The 16905-nt window shown below is 42.3% G+C and overlaps 2 protein-coding genes across 3 annotated transcripts in view; both read left to right on the top strand.

Moving 5' to 3' along the window:
- The window catches only part of LOC145454734 (uncharacterized), a 136133-nt gene that overhangs the window by 114686 nt on the left and 4542 nt on the right, over nucleotides 1-16905 (top strand). The window contains exon 2 of the mRNA XM_080332727.1: nucleotides 9128-16783. Within this exon, the coding sequence (XP_080188853.1) occupies nucleotides 16622-16783 (162 nt within the window). The 5' untranslated portion in view covers nucleotides 9128-16621. The remainder of the gene's footprint in view (nucleotides 1-9127; nucleotides 16784-16905) is intronic.
- Nucleotides 312-9240, top strand: LOC145454720 (uncharacterized). 2 transcript variants are annotated; one of them, XM_080332711.1, is made up of 5 exons: nucleotides 312-682; nucleotides 1931-3955; nucleotides 5628-6047; nucleotides 7558-7809; nucleotides 8260-9240. In XM_080332711.1, exons 2-5 carry the CDS (start codon nucleotides 2769-2771, stop codon nucleotides 8795-8797), a joined length of 2397 nt encoding a protein of 798 aa, XP_080188837.1. In that variant the 5' UTR covers nucleotides 312-682; nucleotides 1931-2768; the 3' UTR covers nucleotides 8798-9240. The 2 variants fall into 2 exon arrangements, with proteins under 2 accessions (XP_080188837.1, XP_080188838.1); XM_080332712.1 differs by having other exon boundaries at nucleotides 313-483; nucleotides 545-3955.

The following is a 16905-nucleotide window of genomic DNA, read 5'->3' as shown; positions in this document are numbered from 1 at the left end:
CTCCCATTAGAGGACGTTCCTCAGTTTATGAATTGGGATCCATACACTTGTGAGCTCGCGACTCATGTCAATCGATGTGTGGTTCCTCGAAAGCCTTGGTAATGGACTATACTTAAATGAATAAACACAGGGTACGGCGTAGAGGTGTGGATATTGATTTGATGTCGTGACTTTATGTCCGTCCTTCATAAAAAAAAACACGGAGACGTAAAACATGAATATGCGTCAACACGTTTTGCGCATAACAACGTGTAGGCGCAATAATTGTTATTCGTCAGGCGCTCCCGCCACTTCAAGGTTTCGTTGAATAGATGTCGAGAGTTTCCCGCGATTGCCGAGGGGTAATTTCCAACAGTGTCTAGTCTCGCAAAAATGCAAGTTCGAACATGCGTGCATAGTGCATACGGATTTATGGGCAAGGAGTGTTTCTTATCACATGAACTTGTAGATTGAAACTGATCTATATACGAAAAAGAGAAGGCAGTCTGTGCAACGCTGTACCGCGGGCGATGTCACACGTTCAACAATGAAATCTAATCTGCAGGAAGAGAAAGCATCAAGCTTTAAATTTCAGAGGTAACGTGAAATGTAACGAAGGTACGAATAGATGTCAACATGACTCGTTCAGTGTGAAGCGCTTTTTCGTGAGAAATCGCATGAGACAAGGGATTATAATGACTAGGTTGGTAATCACGGTATAATTTTCCGTGTTGTTTTGTTAGTCGCAAAACAGTTTTGTAAATCTTCAAAAGATAACAATATGCGAAATCACCTATGACGCATGACTGCAAAACTGCGTGAGGCTTGTTTCGTCGACGTAAGTTTGACGTTCACGCTGGAAGCGGTCGCTAAAAGTGTAGTTGACATTTACATAATCAGATTCATTGAGAATTGGTCTTTCGCGCATTATTATGGGAACTCTGTTACTCAAGGCTCAAAAGCAAAGGTCTTAGAGAATATTGTGAAGTTAGAGGAGCCGATATATTGATATTGACCAGCGCTCTCGAAGTAGCACACTCGGTAATAAGCGAGGGTGTTGATGTCGCATTAGCGGGAAACAGACGGTGCAGATCAGCTGGCAAGCGTGTGTATTTGATGACGTAACTATGGTAACGCAGACATGGGGAATGTCGGCATTATTCTTTAGTCCGTATTAATGCACGATTGCACCGGTTGCAGCAGTCATGCCACCGATATACAGACTGATGCACATTGTAGACTATTACTTTCATTTCGAACAGTCGTAGATATAGTTTCAATAAGGGCTTACTTGGAGCGAATTCAAACTGGGTATTTCCCTGGTGTTTCCATCTTCCGAAACAATCCCCAAGCTTATGCTAAGTTGTCGTAATCATTACGGCGGTATGGAGGTGTCAAGTTAGGTCAATCTCGTCGACTTGACATTAAACGTAATTGACTTACGCTGGTACCTAATTCTCATAAGCTTCGTAATGATAGGGATCGCTGAGGAAATGTTACTTAAAAAAAGGCCTAGGTCTAGCGTCGGTTTATTTTTAGAAATCATTAACAGCCGATAAATTACGGTCGCCACAGGAATGCTGGATAGCTCTGAGGTTAACAAATGTTGCACTGTCATAAAGATAGATCGCATGGTATACGATATCTTTGCAGCCTATCCCAAAGCCGCACTTATGATAACAAAAAGGTAACTGTATGCTTATATCGCTTCCCGCCAGAACAGGACGATTTCAAACGTCTTACAACATCCTATCTGTTACAGTTAGGCCCCGCCTTGAAACTTCATTGAAGGGAATAAACACAATACCACGGAACTCAGCTCAAGTTTCCTTGTTGCGACAGTTTCCTGCTAAATTGTATGTTATATTCATGTCAGAAATGTATAGCATGCAGCGTCAGTGAGGAATAAAATAGGGTCGCCGCATAACGGAAAAATCACATATCAATTTAGATACGAGGCGGAAACAACAATAAACTGCAGGAACGTGCGCTTTAATCTCATAGGATATATGTGTAAAGTCGCCTCATTCCAGAACAGAGATCATACGCAAGGTAACAGTTGCTTATTCCCTGTCTCAAAGAACAACTTTTATCTCCTTTATAATTCATGACACGAAATTACTCATTTTGCGTTTCCAAAGTGTGCCAGGTGATTAGAGCGATACATAATTCTTGGAATTTTACGCAACGCACTAACATCGGTGGAAAATGCCGAGGATGTAATTGCATTACCAGCACGACTCCCGGTTGAGAGTAGCGCTGGTAATGTAATCACTGCATGATATCAGTGTTTATATGCATAGATTTCGATATCCAAAAAGATCACTCGCCATTGCAGTCGTTGAGTGCTGAATTCCAACTTGTAATTCCGCTTGGAAATTCCCGGAGGATTTGCAATCATTGAATCACATCCGGTGACCAAATAAAGTAACGGTGGTATCTTAGCAATTGATGCAATGGCATTGTGCCTCAAGCAACATGTCAGCCATATGGATGTACGCTATTTCAGGAAATACGAAACCATCTCGCTACAATGTTTCGAAAACGATTCATATCCATCGTGAATTCTGGGGACGGTAGCGTGGCAGACGTGTCAATCATATCAAATTTTAGTCAATTAGCAAGATAATTAGCAAGCTTACTCGCGGTTTCATACAATCGTAGGTACCAACTGATTATTGCGCATTGTTATGTATTTATTGCTATACAGTAGAGTAAGTAGTTCGAATCCAAGAAATTTAATTAAGTAACTTCAATATTTGAAATGTTATATATTTTAGTCCATCGCAATGGAACCATGGTTAAATAAATTTATTATCATTATCATCGTCCTAGTAAGTCAATGTGCATTTCGTGTTGATGCTGCAATCGCGGATACTTCGATTCGTGCGCCATCGGCACTTGTCAGGCAACGTCCTAATACTTCTGTCATTTCAACCGTACAATCCACTGTAAAAGCAGAAAGAACAAATGTCGCATCTACAGTGATCTCACAAGAGCCAGCACCCAACCTGCCGACGAAGTGTTATGAAGGCAGATTCAAATTCCACCTTCGGGAATCGATCCTTAACTATTTCCTACGACGAGAGTCATGTGACCTGATGAACGGAACGCATTCTCGCATGGACTCGATTTGCGACGAAAAGGAATTCGCCCACACCGAATACTACAACGTCACTTACCTGCTAGCTTGCCACCATAACAAGTTTCTGGAGATATGCGACGCCGGAAATATCTTTACTCCATGGGGGTACAATCACGGACCAGAGTCAAGTCCGTTTCTCGCCAATTTCAGAGCTCAAAATGACTTGGAGTTGGTTAACAGAGCGTGCGGCAGCGTGAAGGAATTCCTGGATGCACTCGAACATAATCAAGTCGTGACTAATGCCACGAGAGGCGTGCTCGACGCGAAATCCAAAAACGCAATCTTCAAAGACGTGGCGAAGTCATCTGACCGACTGATTCAAGTCGAATATTCGGAATGGTATATCCCGACTATACCATTCTGTCGGGCTTTCGCGTGCGGCGGTAGCAAACGTAATCACACAGAAGATCAGACGTCAGTGTACGATTGCATGCCACGCGAATGCAGAGGAATAATAAAGTTTGCCGTGGCTTTCGATTGCATTCTTGCTGTATTGATAATCGTATCCAACGCTCTAGTCCTGGGAGTAGCAGCACGGACTAGGATCATGAGGAACATTCCCGGATACTTCAAAATATCCTTAGCATTGGCGGATCTAACCGTGGGGATATTTGTGCTACCCTGCTGCATCTTCGTGACGTACACGGTATACTTAAACCCGATGCCCTTTCGCAAACCCGGCCATATTTCGTCCATTGGTGATTATCTGCCGGAGCCGCTGGCGTATTTCATCGCCTTCTTTGTCGTTATGTCATTTGCCGTATCGATATATACGATGGCGGCCGCAAGCGTGGACCGCTACCTGGCGATAACGAAACCATTTCAGTACAGGTAAGAGCGAATGATGATGATGAATTGCAAGCCTAGATCGTGATTACGTTGATTTTCTTGCGGATTATGAAATTTGCCAATCTTCCACTCAGACTGCTTGACACACGAGTGTCACCAAGTGGCTGCTTATGTATATAATTAATGACCTGATGGAGTCACACATTGCCGCCGTAGGTTGCTATTATTTGTAATGAGTAGGGCGGTTTTTTTGACATGTCAAAATTGTAGCGTTAGGTCAAAATTAGTCAAAATTTTTCATAAAGTCAAAATTTTTTGGACGTCTGCATTTCGTTTGTATCGTAGATTCTGCACTGTTGGTGAACTTATCATTTGATATTTTCCAGCTTGTAGCCTATTTTATAGGCCTACCGTTGTAAACGGCTAATTGTCTGCGCATTGTGAATCATAAACAGTCAAATAAAACAAGTAGGTAAACATGGTGTTATGGTCAACGTACCGCAATATCCTAACTGAAGAAAGACTTCTTGCGCATTGCATCATTCTCATATTAAGAAGCGCATGATGAAAAATTGTGATGTAGACAGCATTGTCAGAATGAAGCAACACGGTGTGTCACCAGCAGTGCACTTTCTATACCCAAGAATGTAGGAAAGTATCTCTCGTTGTACTTAGGGCTGGGCACAATGATTCGAGTACTCGAATCTGAATCGAGTATTAATTTTAATGATTCGAGTCGAGTAGTAAAATACGATTTTTTCGAGTACTGAAATTATGCGCTCCTCGCAACTCAAAGTTAATTTGCTGACGAGAATTATTGGTCTGATACTATTTTCCACTGATGCAGCCTTGAAACCTTGATTTGCCGTGTCGCAGCATAAGAGACATAGTACAAAGCTACGAACGTTACTGGAAATAACACATTTCTGAAGTCATGATCATCCCATAACATTGTCAAGAAGCGCAATGAAATCGGTATGGACGAAAAAATACCGACGTATCGTTAATGTGACGAATAACAGGCATTATGTTCTTCGTGGTGGCATAAAAGGTTCATATTTGGACTTTGACATACTACATTCTGTTGTGACGTCATAATGAGTGATACTCGAATACTCGACTCGACTCGAAGCATTTTACGTGATTCAGAATCGAATCACTCAGGTACTCGATTTTGCCCAGCCCTGTACTACAAATTTTTTTAAATTATTTCTACCATAATACATATTGTGACCACTGGAATTTTTCACAGGGCCAGATTTCGTTGATATATTGTTTTTTTCGTGTAAAAAGTTGCCTGTTTTTAAGCCCAAAACGGTTTTTCAGGCCAAACTACTTCGTCAGGACAGTCAGTTCCAACCAGAAATGAAGATAAGTGGTAAAATTTTAACATTACGTGGGAAAACACCTAATTAGCATACTTTAGGTCAAAATTTGGTCAAAATTTTGATTTTTTAGGTAATTAGGTAAAAAAAAACTGCCCTAGTAAGGAGCCCTACGAAGCTACGAATGATTTGCGAGCACAGCATATTGACCATAGAGATGTCTGGGTTAATTTAAGTGCACTCTGCACTACCTATGAATATTGTTTCAACAAACTCATTTGGTTTATTCGTGTGACCTGGTCAATATGTAGGAGCCGATCATTCGATTTTATAATTACCGTGCGCGAACTCTTTTTCTGTCAATTCCTACACTTCTTATATTTGAACAGGCAAGGACATTATCTCACGAAACGAAGAAGCGCGTGGGCATTCGCAATTATATGGCTCGTCGCATTTTTCATTTCGGTGTTTCCCACATTCGGCCACGAGCGCATGGGCATCTCCTCGTTCAATATTGTACTCTCTGTGGGAGTGGACTCGTCTGTCGTCTACGCGGTTACAATCGCCATCCCGCTGCTGGCGGTTTGGGGTCTCAACGGCGCGATGTTGAAGCAGGTGTGTGCCGACAGAGAGAAGCGCAGCAGCATTCGCGCGCGTGGCCCGGTCTCAAACTCTTCGCGGAATATATCGAGGACGCCGTCCGCGGAGAAAGGGATACCGATGCCGAGTATGCCCACTGTCGGTGAGGAATGCGAGCAATCCACCGGTACCAATAACGAGTTAAAAAAGGAGACATCACCTCCCATCAGGTGCGGATAGTTTATAGGCATAAATATGCGATTAGAAACCACAATGGAGAACAGTACACAATGAAAAAATGATCTTTAATTCGAATTAGTTACAAAAATAGAACGCGACGCTGTTGATAATACAAACTTTGCATATCCGTTAATGCGTCGTTTTCTCCACCTAATATTAATGAAAAATGAATGAGAAGTATAAAGAAACCTGCGTGCGGTTCCGCGTATAGAGAACATCGTAGCAAAGTATAAGATGCCATCTGGAAGATGGACGAAAGTCTATCATCCAAACCTGAGACGTTCGAAATGAGCACGAAGTAATGTCACGGATGGCACCGTATTGTGTGAAAGCCAAATATCGAAAACCTGACTGGCAAAGAAAATTGTTCTGTTGCCAGTTTGCAAATGTCTAAATAGGTTTTGGAGACAGCTCATGCCACTCAGATGCAAACATAGTTCGCATATGGCCGGTCTTGATACTACTTAATAGGCTACGTGCTGGATAGGGTTACCATATTTTGGAATCAGGGAACGAGGACACTTTTATCAAATGATAAAAAGTTAATTTACTGAAATTGAAAACAGCTGATTTTTATATATTTACTTGAAATCTTGTTGTGTTGGCAAAAAAACGTTACCGGTATCACTGACTCGACTCCCGAATGACCCGCTCGAACGTCCGCATTACCTATTTCGCATCGTTTATGCTAATATTTTATTTGACCCTGTCCATTAGCCTAGCTCTCAAAGCTGCAAATGAGGATGAATTGCCAAGAAGGAGGACAATTAGGCGTCCTCGGAGGACATTTTTGATTTCCTGAAAAATGAGGCCAAATCCTACTAAAGGAGGTCATGCAGTAACCCTAGTGTTGGATATGATATACACAGGTATATATATATCCTATGTAAGTCCTAAGATCAACTGTATGCATGGTTATCATGTCATCTATGGCTATACTCTGCCAGTACCGTTTGCGACAAAATAGGGATCGTAAACGTATGATGTTAATGTTCTATATCTACCTCCATATAGGGTTGCATTTAAAACAAAAATCAATTTAAAACAAGCATGTTTAAAACAAGGCCCTTATTTAAAACATGTTTTTTATGTTTTTTTTCCAAGCCATGACGTCACGAATATTCAATTGTGACGTCATAGTCGATTGCCATTGACAATTGTAAATATAGGGTAAAAATAGCTCCTTTTGACGAAATATATGCACTATTGCTGTTGAACCGACTATTTTGAGGGTTCCAATCGGGTGGTTATTGTCCGGAGGCTCACGCAACATGTTTTCGTATTTACACAATTATGGCATAATTTTTACAACTTGAAAAAACAATTTTGTTTCTTTTAACGGCCTTTTTTTAAAACAGTGATTAAAAGATGTTTTAAACAAAGTGTTTTAAAACAACGTTTGTTTTAAATGCAACCCTACCTACATACAACGATGTCTTAACGGACTGAACAGTCCATATACCTACCACCATACATTCAATATTGTCGTTGTATATTCAGCCTGGGATACGAGAAGAATGGAAAAGCTATTTGCCCAGCTTCATACGAAGGTGTGATCGAGAAAATCAAAAGAAAAAGAAGACAAATGCACAGCAACACCGCCAGGAAGTCGATGGCGAGAAAATCAAGTGTCATTAAATCGGCCACAGTAGAGCGCAGACTGGCAAGAACGCTGGCTATCATGATCGGAGCTTTCACGGTGGCACTCTTGCCTTGCATCGCTACGCTAGCAGCTTATCCTATACTGGGAAGGTAATAGCTCGATATGGTATAGCTCGAATACTTTCAATAGTTCTAGCTAATCTTGTCACTGAGCCGAAGTAAGCGTAAAGAATAAAATGGCCGTTGTAATTGTGTCACAAGTATACTTGCGGCCCGATCCTATACACTGACCGACGTTACCAGTATCTCAAACAACTACCAATCGACATCGTTCCACTGATCTCCAATTAAATTCCAACAGTTGCAATACAGGATCACTAGTAGTCCTACTTGGTGAGGCGGAAATGGGAAAATTACACTCGCAATAAAGATGCCAATCCATCGATAAACTGTCTTTCGAATGCCGAGATTCAAGAAATAGAAGTATACTAAATCCATAACTAAATACTCCGGCATCATGGTCTTTGCAAGACTTCTTGCGCAAAGAAAGAAATTACTTCGTTGTCATCATTGTTTCACCACTAAAACCTTGTATTTCAGTTCTGCTCCGCCGCACGTCCAAAACCAGCTCGCGTCAGCACTATATTTAGCGTCGCGGGTGCTTTTATCCAACTCGTTTTGGAACTGCATAATCTACAGCATCAGAAACGCACATTTCCGACGCGCCATGTGGGCGATATTTCTGTGCAGGAGGAAAAAGATCAACAGACGACTTCGCGAAAGCTTGTCTATGACGCAATACAGGCAACAAGGCGCGCGGTCTATTTCCGGCGTGCACGAGAACCGATCCTTATCAAAATCCAACAGCAACAGCTCAAACTCAACCAGCACCAATTACAGAAAAGACCATCGCAGAAGCACGCAGATGTGGTCTCTGGCGTCGCGGTCCGTTTCTCCTTCGCGGAAGGGTAGTGACGACACAATCGGAAACGAGCCAACTGGCAGAGAGTTTGTCGCGCGTACCATGTCGTGCACCAGGGATTCCGCATGTGACGGCAAACTGAAAAAGGCTGTTGAAAGATCCGAATCGGCGCCTCAGCCTGATCTGAAGTCGCTACCAGTTTCGATTGATACCTGACCGAATGATTATGTGTTCTGTCAGTTGTCAGAGGTGAGATTTGATCACAACGAGTGGATATGGGTAACGGTAGCCTACGAGATAGTACCGGTATGACCATGAGGTTATTCCCTAATCTGTATAGTGTATACTGTTATGCCTGCTAACGGATTGGCCTATAGCTGCGAGGCGAGGTGCGGCCATGACTCCGTAAATTCGACATCTAAAATGGCAATGAAACAAATTCATTCGTATCGATGTTTCAACGAAAGCGTTAGATTGAGACGGCTGCAAATGAGGGCGCCCCTGGTGTAGAAGGCGTCGTATTTAGTGCTTACTTACTGGTCAGAGTTCGTGAGCTGACTTATTGAATACGCGGATTGTACAGATCCGTTGCGCATTGTGTAGTTGTCTGTATGCTACGCCGAGTTTTGAATTTTCTGAAATACACAAATATTTATTTATGCCGTAATGTCTCAGTTTGCCGAGTTATACCCGAGGTAGACTTTTTTCTCGCATTGCAGACATATCGAGGACTATTTTTAATTCGACGAATCAGAGGTAGCGTCGTGGGTAGGGCTGGGCAAAATCGAGTACCTGAGAGATTCGATTCTGAATCACGTAATATGCTTCGAGTCGAGTCGAGTAATCGAGTATCACTCATAATGACGTCATAACAGAATGTAACACGACAAAGTTCAAATTTGTATCGCTCATGCCACCACAAAGAATATAATGCGAGTTATCCATCTCGTAAAAGATACTTCGATATTTTTTCGACCATACCGATTTCATTCCACTTGGTGACAATGTTGTGGGATAATTGTGACTTCGGAAATGTGCTACGTGCAGTAACCTTCGTAGCTTTGTACTATATGTTTCGTGTGCTGCGATATCGCCAATCGAGGCTTCAAGGCTTCAACAGTGAAAATTAATATAGAAACTAGAATTCTCGTTGATAAATTACCTTTCAGTGGTGAGAAGCGTATAATTTCAGTACTCGGAAAAATCGTCTTTTATTACTACTCGACTCGAATCATTAAAATTATTACTCGATTCAGATTCGAGTACTCGAATCATTGTGCCCAGTCCTCGTCGTGAGCCGATCAGAGCGATAAGTCGAGAGCAGGAAGGGAGAGGCAAAACGGCTTGCTTTTAACTCGAATGAATAGGTTTTGGATCGATGTCCATGGCGCTGTTTCCAGTGGGCCACAAAGCTCGCATGATATACAGCAGTGGTCTCACTGATGACATGATGATATCATGAAACAGTTTACTAACATTCTCGGTTTTGCATTCAAATATTTACTTTTATTTTATATTCTCCAATGTCAATTTCACCGTGAAATTGTGGCCTTCAGGCCATTTGCTTACAATTACAACCCCTGTCAAGCGCGATAGCAGTTTCGTTTTTGATGGCGGCTAACAGCTGATCACTTGATCAGCCTATTCCAAAGTAAATTTTACGCAAAATTCGGTGTTGGTCTGTTCGTATTAATTTTGACAGTGTACCATACCGAAAACGGTCATGAGGCTACTTCTCGATGATTTCATGTAACAGTGTACCAAGTTTTCGGCTTTCATCCACGTATTTATTCGGTAATATATTTTCCAAAGGCGCTTTTGCAGCAGACATATATGCACCATAGACCAGTGGTTCCCAACCTTTTTCGGTGCCAGGGCCAAATTTAGAATTTCAGAGTACGGTCGGGGCCGCACGAATATCAGGGCAATGAAACGGACCCAAAATAGTCATCAAAATATGAAAATTGGCATTGTTCCGATCAATCGCTCGACGCCATTGGCCATTGTTATGGTCATTGTGCTGCTGCGCTCCCATTGTTCAGAACAATCGACCTTTGGGGCTATTTCGGAGTAGTTTTATTGCCCTGGCGAGATTTCAATTCGTATTTTTGGAATCAGTGCGACACTAGCTTTCGATAATGACCGGACCTATTAAATTATTCGGACGCTTCGGTCGTGAGTAGGCCTGGGCACAATGATTCGAGTACTCGAATCTGAATCGAGTATTAATTTTAGTGATTCGAGTTGAGTAGTAAAAGACGAATTCTTCGAGTATTGAAATTATAGGCTCCTCGCCACCTGAAGTTAGTTTATCAAAGAGAATTATAGTTTCGATACTAATTTTCACTGTTGAAGCCTTGAAACCCTGATTGGCCGTATCGTAGCATACTAAACATATAGTACAAAGCTACGAACGTTACTGGAAATAGCACATTTCCGAACTCATGATCATCCCACAACATTGTCACGAAGTGCAATGAAATCGGGATGGTCGAAAAAATGCCAAAGTATGTTTAATGTGTTGGATAACAGGCATTATATTCTTTGTGGTGGCACAAAACGTACATATTTGAACGTTGACATATTACATTATGTTGTGACGTGATAATGAGTGATACTCGATTACTCGACTCGACTCGAAGCATAATACGTGATTCAGAATCGAATCACTTAGGTACTCGATTTTGCCCAGCCCTAGTCGTGAGCTATAGGACTACCAATAATGCTGCTTTCGGGGCAGATTAGTGAGTCAGCTTTTATCGCCTAGACGCGCGAAGCACACAAATTCTCTGTAATTCACGATTGAACCGGTCAATATGATCGGGAATCGAACATATATTGCCATCAATTTTTATCCTCTCTCTGCTCACGTAATCAGTTTTACAGGTAGAGCCGAGGGAGGTGTGTTTGAAAAGGTAGGGCCCCTCAATAATATTTAAACATCATCGGGCGTATACCCGTTGGCAGGAACGAAACTTCACTTCTTTAGCCCCCCACAAAAAAATATAAATTAAAAAAATAAACTGACACCTACCCCTATTACTAGGTATGGTGTGAACGTAGGTTCACGTTCGCGTTCTGTGTGTGAACCTCGGAAATTTTGAGGTTCGCGTTCACAACAGAACCTTGGTAGGTTCTGCGCTGTGAACCTTTTTCCTATATATTACAATTATAACTTATTTGGTTCAAATTTATGGCATTTTAAATGCGGACCACTCTATGCATGGCACTACCAGCATAAACAATCAACACCTTGACAATTTCAAAAATTTTACTTGCTTTCTAACAAAGTTTGCTCGAAATATCCAGCTTTCCGTTTGTGAATATTTAGTGGCTATCTGCTGTGAGCTTGACCGGCAATCACTCAACATCAATAGCGAAATACACTACATGTAGATAGCGAATGATGCTTATTCAATTGATATAGTTTTCTGATGTAAAAATCTAGCAAGCTTACGTGGTCAATCTTGTCTTCATATATTTACTGTATCATAAAATCGAAATCCGTGCGATTGGGGTGTTGGCTATTGTTGTATAACTTGTTAGTGGGGTAATAGCGGTAGCAAGTATAGAAACCCGTTTTACACTCTGCTCGATATCCGTGTATCAATACTCAGACGCCGAATACATTTTACGGTCTGGCCTGGATCGTTAAGCCGTAAGCTTATATTCCCTGGCAAGTTCTCGTCGAAATTGTCGGCAAAGCGACGGAAGATAATGATTTATGGGATTATTATATCATTTGATTGCCTCAGTTGATACATTTAGCGACGATTAAAACGTCAATATGTACTTCAGCATTGTGCCATTATGTGGCCCGAGTCGTCGCTATGTATCTTGTACATTAATATAGGCTATCACTTCATTCAAATATAGGGCTGGAATTAGCAATATGACGTCACGTGACGTCATGAGGTTCGCGTTCACACAGAACCTTTCAAAAAGGTTCGCGTTCACACGAACCTGAACCTTTCAGAGGTTCACACCATCCCTACCTATTACCTTGTTCGCTGTTGCCACGAAACTAGTTTACTGTTAAGTGGGTCAGCGCAAAGCGCGAAAATTTTCGATAATTAATGATAAAATCGGTCAATATGATCAGGAATTGCATATATATTGCTATCAATTTCTTGTCCTCGCTGCTCACGTAATCAGATTAACCGGTAGAGCTGAGTCAGGTGTCTTGGAAACTATAGGGCCCGTTAGTATGATTCCGTAACATGCTATTTCGTGACCTCCTGTCTGCTATATCAAAAAATAGAGAATTGCCCAAACGTAGGCATCTAAACTAAAAGACCCACACGATTTCAAATTGGTATTTCTTCATTGGAATATAATTTTTCCCTGTCTCGTGAGGTTCAGATTGCGAAGGCAGTATTTTGTATATATGACGAAGATTTCGGTCTTCATAAGGGGCCTGCAGCTGATGCTGTAGTTTAGGCCAGCGATATTATTACATGCGCCAGTCCTGCTCTAGAATCGATAGTTCGGCTGGTAACGATATCAGACCCAGCCTGGTGCACGTGATAGTTCATACCAGAGATTATAGCCTGCAGGCCTGCTTGCTGGCGCGCTAAATCAAACCTGCGACAGTCGCGCACATCAGATGTCAATGACCCATTACAAATACAATTAATTCTCGCTAATTTGCAGTACGCGGAAATTAGTGAATTTGCATTTCAAAAGGACGGAATTTCTAGGTTTAAATGAGTAACTCCTTGGATACGCACAAACGGTTTTAATACCGATAACGCGCTGGGTTGATATCAGCCCGGGGCCTAAGGAGGCCCTGATCAGCTAGTCGAATTTGATCGTGAACTGGTGCGATTTTAATTATCCAGGTGTTATTGCAGCAAGAGCAATATGGGCGCAGCTGCGACCTTATCAATAGAAATACAAATCCCAATGGTTTGTAATTTGATCCGCGCTAAGGTTGCGCTCGATAGAGTACGTCCGGCAATGAAGTTTATTGGAACATAAAAGGTCCCCCTTCAAGCTAATCGAATAAATTCAGAATTTGCGCCACCTAGAACCTCGTGTTGCATCAATATTTGACAACGTAATTCAGCGCCGTGCACTGCGCAATGCACAGTAATAATAACAAATCAAACACGGACAAGTGACATCGAGGGAAAACGAGTGTATAAAGCAGACTACAATTAGCAGCCTACAGATGATAGCAAACGAGAACGCGTGCATCTAATCAGTAATTCCTCAACTTGCGAGTCTGACATCGCGACAATTGTTTGCTCATTATAGCGACGTTTGAGCTGCATTTACCGATAAAAGTTGGCAAAGCCTTGTTGGAGTCTTAGCCTAATGAATATGCGCACTTTGCACAGGGATGACTTTTAATTCGCAAGCATACAGAAACACAATGGCCTATTTCGCGCTCCAATTAAAGAGACTCATGAAACTAACTCAAGAATTATTTTGTAATCGAATATGCACGCATATACAATTTAATTAAGAGAAGGAGAACGTGAATTCGCTTGTCTGGTCGAGAGAGGAGACGGTGTTTCTCAGCCTCAGCCCGAGCGTGTCGAAATCGACGTCGTAAACGGGTGTTGAAAAAGACGTCGCTTCGATTGTCTGATTAGTATTTATTACTAATCACGGATTACAATTTATTGGGGCACTCGTTCGTCGTCGCCGACGAATCTGCGTGTTCAATTATTCGCGTGCGGATCGGTTAATGGTAAATATTAGGCATTTCCGCGATATCAAGGACTCGCTAATTGACCGCGCTGATGATCTCGTTGGGCTGATATCGTATAGAACTGACCAGACAATAGAAATATACAAAACTTTGAAATCGCAGACGGTGGCGTTCAAGCATTTTGTATGGGGTGGCCGCCACCCCATAAATGTGTCATGGGTTGGCTGGGCCACCCCGCCACCCCGTAACTCGGCGCCTATGATAAGGGCAGTCCTGTTCGACCAAGGTTTTCTCGCTGCCGATCGTTCTGACACACTTCTTGGAGTCGCATGTTACATGGCCTAAGACTTAATATGTCGTGGCGCCGTGATGGCCAACGCCGATATGCCCAATGCCCATATCTATAAATCTTTCGCATTTTTTCTTGGGGATGAGTACCCAAAAATCAAGATATTTGGCAGCATAAAATCACGCCTATAGAGTGAAAAAATTTTGAAAAAATACTCTATAATATATGCAAATTCACGAAATAATTTTATGCCCCGTTCGAGCTCGCCCCCCCCCCCATTGGGGGTTTGGCGTGCGGCAGTTATGGTCCTGTCTTTACCTAGTGACGTAACGATAGCAGCAGTGACGTAACCATAGCAGCCTACTCACGACTTTCCTGCAATCCTAATTAAAAACTCCAGACTCCAAGCCAAGCAAGTGTATTTTATAAATATAAATTTTATTTTTTGTCATAACTCGATTCCCTAATATTTTCTGGGAATCACTGCTATAGACCGTAAGCCGTATGAGTCGTGTGACAGTCTCCAGTTTCAAGGCCAAAATCTCCTATGCTGTACCGGGACCGAATTTCCGAGGCTGCTATCCGTAGTTCTGCAGAATGATGTTTTGGATTCAATATGACATGCCCAATCTATGAGATAACAATTGCGTATATGTCCGAACTCGTTGACCTTTCCAGTTGGGCTTACGCAATCTCTCGAGTTATAGTCATTTCCATTTCTGCAGATAAGTAGTCAGGTCAAGTGCGAACATGAACCATGTCGAATCTTTGTTCCGTACGCCGTTTACGCAGTTACCACTTACCACACTTCAAGTCACAGCTCACCGGCGGACCTCTCGCGGCACATACGTAAAATCACTGTTGTCGGGAAGTTCATGTTACCGTACCATCAGGTTACTTGTTTACGTTGGAAAACGCCATTGTGACGTCATCTTAATAAAAAGTCGCTTGTAGCCCTTGCCCCACCACCCGATATTGTCACGAGCCGCCACTGATAGGAGGCCACAAAATAGTGTCATATCACGAAGTCATTATACCAACGGGTACGCCCGAAGATGTTTTATTATTATTATGAGGGCCTATCTATTCCAACACACCTCACTCGATCAGCTCTACCGGTAAATCTGATTATGTGAGCAGGGAGAGGATAAAAATTATGTAATTCCCGATCATATTGACCTATGCAATCATGAATATATAATTTTTTCGCGCTTCGTGGGTTCAGGCGACACGAAACACTAAACGGGCACCCAATGTAGATTACAAGTACCGGAAAAAAGCCCATAGCGCGAGGGGGTCTGGGGGGCGAAGCCCCCTAGAGGGTAATTTTATCACCATATGGGAGGGTGGTTGCGCACAGTTGTCCAAGGGCCTGCGCAGTGAGTTGGCGTGTTTGCGCAGACTCGTAAAAAATTAGAGGGAACATTGGTCTCAACCCGTTGGTCAACCTCGGAGGTCGGTTTCGTTTTTTATGGTGATCGCAAAGGTGCTGAGGTTTTTTAGATCAGCTTTCGTATTGAAATGAATCCGAATATTTTCGGCTGACACTCGTCAGGGGTAATCGTCAGCAACTAGTAGAGTGTCAGAATATACTTTTCAATTGTATATTGAAGTTCTGTACCTCCAAAAAGTTCTTTAATCAGCTTTCCAAATTGGCCGTTCGGTCTTGGCGAAGGTATAGTGACCGAGTTATTCTGGTAATCAGCCTAGCAAAGTTAAAGGTGGACCACGGAGCATTTTCAAATCGGAAATTGGGCCGCGACCACAAAAGGTTGAGAACCACTGCTCTATAGGTCGTCCGACTATGTCCGTACTTGATAAAAATAGTTAGGTTGGTAAGGACAGTAATAGTACAATGGTTAGACAAACGGATAGCCGTTGCTCTTACATAAGCTATGGATGATTCCGCAATGGGCAGGGATAGATCTATTCTGATCTAAATACATATCGGACTTGGATCGAATATCTCGGATTAAGTGAAGTAAGTTCGAGGCCGCGGCTCTTTTAAATAAAGACTTGCATCTATTCGGATCGAAATGCTAATTCACACATCACTCCCTATACTCAGCCCGGCTTTGATTAACGCCTACTGATGAATACCTCTAAAACCAAAACGATTGTACTGTATGCCGTATTTTGCACGACGTTGTTTGACGTAGCGATGGCGAATTGCCGCGTACTCGCCGACTGTGATAATGGGCAAGCGACGTGGAAAGATTTGTCTAGAGGAGCAACTGGACGGCCAGGAAAAAGGGTACGATGACTTTTAAGAAGTATGATTGAATCTGTAATAATCATAACAAACACAGTTATTTTATATCATGTGATGCTCCCGTTCATAAATCGGTATAGCAGCAGCTTTCCATTGATACCCGT

This window comes from Botryllus schlosseri, chromosome 13 (assembly GCF_051294905.1).
Source record: "Botryllus schlosseri isolate E-star chromosome 13, Bs_hap1, whole genome shotgun sequence".
Classification (NCBI taxonomy): domain Eukaryota; kingdom Metazoa; phylum Chordata; class Ascidiacea; order Stolidobranchia; family Styelidae; genus Botryllus; species Botryllus schlosseri.
Note: the sequence above shows the minus strand (reverse complement) of the source record. Positions and strands in the feature narration are given on the sequence as shown.

Excerpts from the sequence above, each read along its gene's own strand:
- LOC145454720 (XM_080332711.1), top strand. The coding sequence starts at position 2,769 with ATGGAACCATGGTTAAATAAATTTATTATCATTATCATCGTCCTAGTA. Across the intron at positions 6,048-7,557 it reads GAGACATCACCTCCCATCAG|CCTGGGATACGAGAAGAATG; the intron begins GTGCGGATAGTT and ends TTGTATATTCAG. Across the intron at positions 7,810-8,259 it reads GCTTATCCTATACTGGGAAG|TTCTGCTCCGCCGCACGTCC; the intron begins GTAATAGCTCGA and ends CTTGTATTTCAG.